Source organism: Pseudomyrmex gracilis, unplaced genomic scaffold, assembly GCF_002006095.1.
Source record: "Pseudomyrmex gracilis isolate BER0280 unplaced genomic scaffold, ASM200609v1 scaffold_412, whole genome shotgun sequence".
NCBI classification, from domain to species: domain Eukaryota; kingdom Metazoa; phylum Arthropoda; class Insecta; order Hymenoptera; family Formicidae; genus Pseudomyrmex; species Pseudomyrmex gracilis.
This window is the reverse complement of record NW_018020996.1, coordinates 81,751-83,530: the sequence shown is the minus strand read 5'-3', so window position 1 is coordinate 83,530 and position 1,780 is coordinate 81,751. Positions and strand designations below refer to the sequence as shown.

Below are 1,780 nucleotides of genomic sequence, written 5' to 3'. Positions count from 1 at the left end.
ATATAAATTTATATACATTCAAATTATTTATCGTTTATAAAATATAACACTTTAGAGATGTTTATTAAATTAATGATTAATTTCGGTTCTTTGTGATAAATAAAGCCTATAAAATATTTATTTGCAAAGAATCACGGGCATTAGAATAATTTAAAATAGCAGTATGTTTGTGTGTCTGTTGGTGCAACAGGAGCTTTTTGGTTTTTGGTGTGTATGAAAATATAATGCAATATAAAATATAATAGCAATTTTTACAAAAGTATATGAACTTGTATATTATTATCATTATTTGTATATAATAAAAGTTTCTTTAAATTGTGCATTTTCCAGAGTATGTATTACACGCCACATATCTGAACATGTATATCTGTTACTTATAATTTATGGGTATAAAAAAAAAAAACAAGAGATGTCTTAAATATTTTAATACTTTTAATACATATTTTATATATTCCCAATTTTTACATAAAATATTAAATTAAAGAGAAAATACACTAAAATAATGATACAATTACTAAAGAAGAGTCACGCGAGATTCTGCTGTTTCAATAATTAGTCAATTGAGCGAATAAAAATTAAAATATTCAAGCATGTTGATTATTTTTTAATATATTAGGTCTACCGGAAAGTTCTGTCCGTTTTTGGAATAAAACAAAATAACAAAATTTTTCTTACCGTCAATAAACTTTATTAAATAATAATATAATTGCCATTATTATTAATGATTTCTTGCCAGCGTGAGGACAATTTGTATATTCCATTTTTGAAAAATTAAGAAAAATTTGTATTTTGTTTTATTCCAAAAACGGAAGACAGAACTTTCCGATAGACCTAATATATTATCTCTTTTATTTAGCTCTCTTCAAATAAAAAATAAAATTGCTTCATAAAAAATATTCATTTTAAATTTGTCTTTTTTTTTTTTTTTTTACGAAAATAAACCTATGTAGAGATTCAAACTTTTAAAACAGTCGAGCATAAAAATATCACTGGTCCTATATAAATAATATCAGCAGTTTTAAACTTTTAGTTATTTTTTCTCTAAAAACAAAAACACAAATTGTATATACATAAAACTTGTGACATAGTAAGTGATATATAATAGAATTGTATGTACATGGATCCATTTACATGTAAAAACAATAGCAACATTGTGATTTCTCAGAGATATCGCAATGTTGGTTGATAATATATTTCAGTTTTAACTACGAACTTATATAGATTCACACACATGAGATTCACATGCGACGTATTTGATAATTTGTGAGAAATATTAAAAATAAATTGCTGTCTTTCTCTTTAGTATCCGTTTTCGATGTCAATTTGCAACATCGTTTAACTACTCTCTCTCTCTCTGTAACACTTTCTTTTTCTCTCTCTCTTTCAAAAACATTTTATTAAAATACTTTATAAATATGAAATATCCGGTCTCGATTTCGCAACATACTTAAAAAACCGTTCTTACTGTCCAATCAACAAGATTAATTTATCGCATCTCCTCTCTCTATCGACACATCAAGATACAATCGGATACTTTCTATTTCAATAGAATCTTACATGGACTTGTAATAACTGGTTGAATGCTATCTACTCAACCGTTGCTCCTCCACAAGCGCGATCAATCGCTGTCGTGTTTTCTTATTGTTTTGACACGTTGCCGAAATCAATCCGACCAAATGTTTGACCGAATATTCCTATAAAGTATAAATTTATTCGTCATATATAATTTTATATTTTATATAAAAAAAATATATATATAAATAAAAATATATATTTATAT

At 25.3% G+C, this 1,780-nt stretch overlaps 1 protein-coding gene across 2 annotated transcripts in view; it reads right to left on the bottom strand.

The window, feature by feature from the left end:
• Nucleotides 1-1,067: 1,067 nt before the first annotated feature.
• LOC109860567 (syndetin) overlaps nt 1,068-1,780 on the bottom strand; it is a 6,062-nt gene continuing 5,349 nt past the window's right edge. For both annotated transcript variants that reach the window (XM_020439746.1, XM_020439747.1), the window contains exon 8: nt 1,068-1,694. In XM_020439746.1, the coding sequence (XP_020295335.1) occupies nt 1,584-1,694 (111 nt within the window). In that variant the 3' untranslated portion in view covers nt 1,068-1,583. The remainder of the gene's footprint in view (nt 1,695-1,780) is intronic.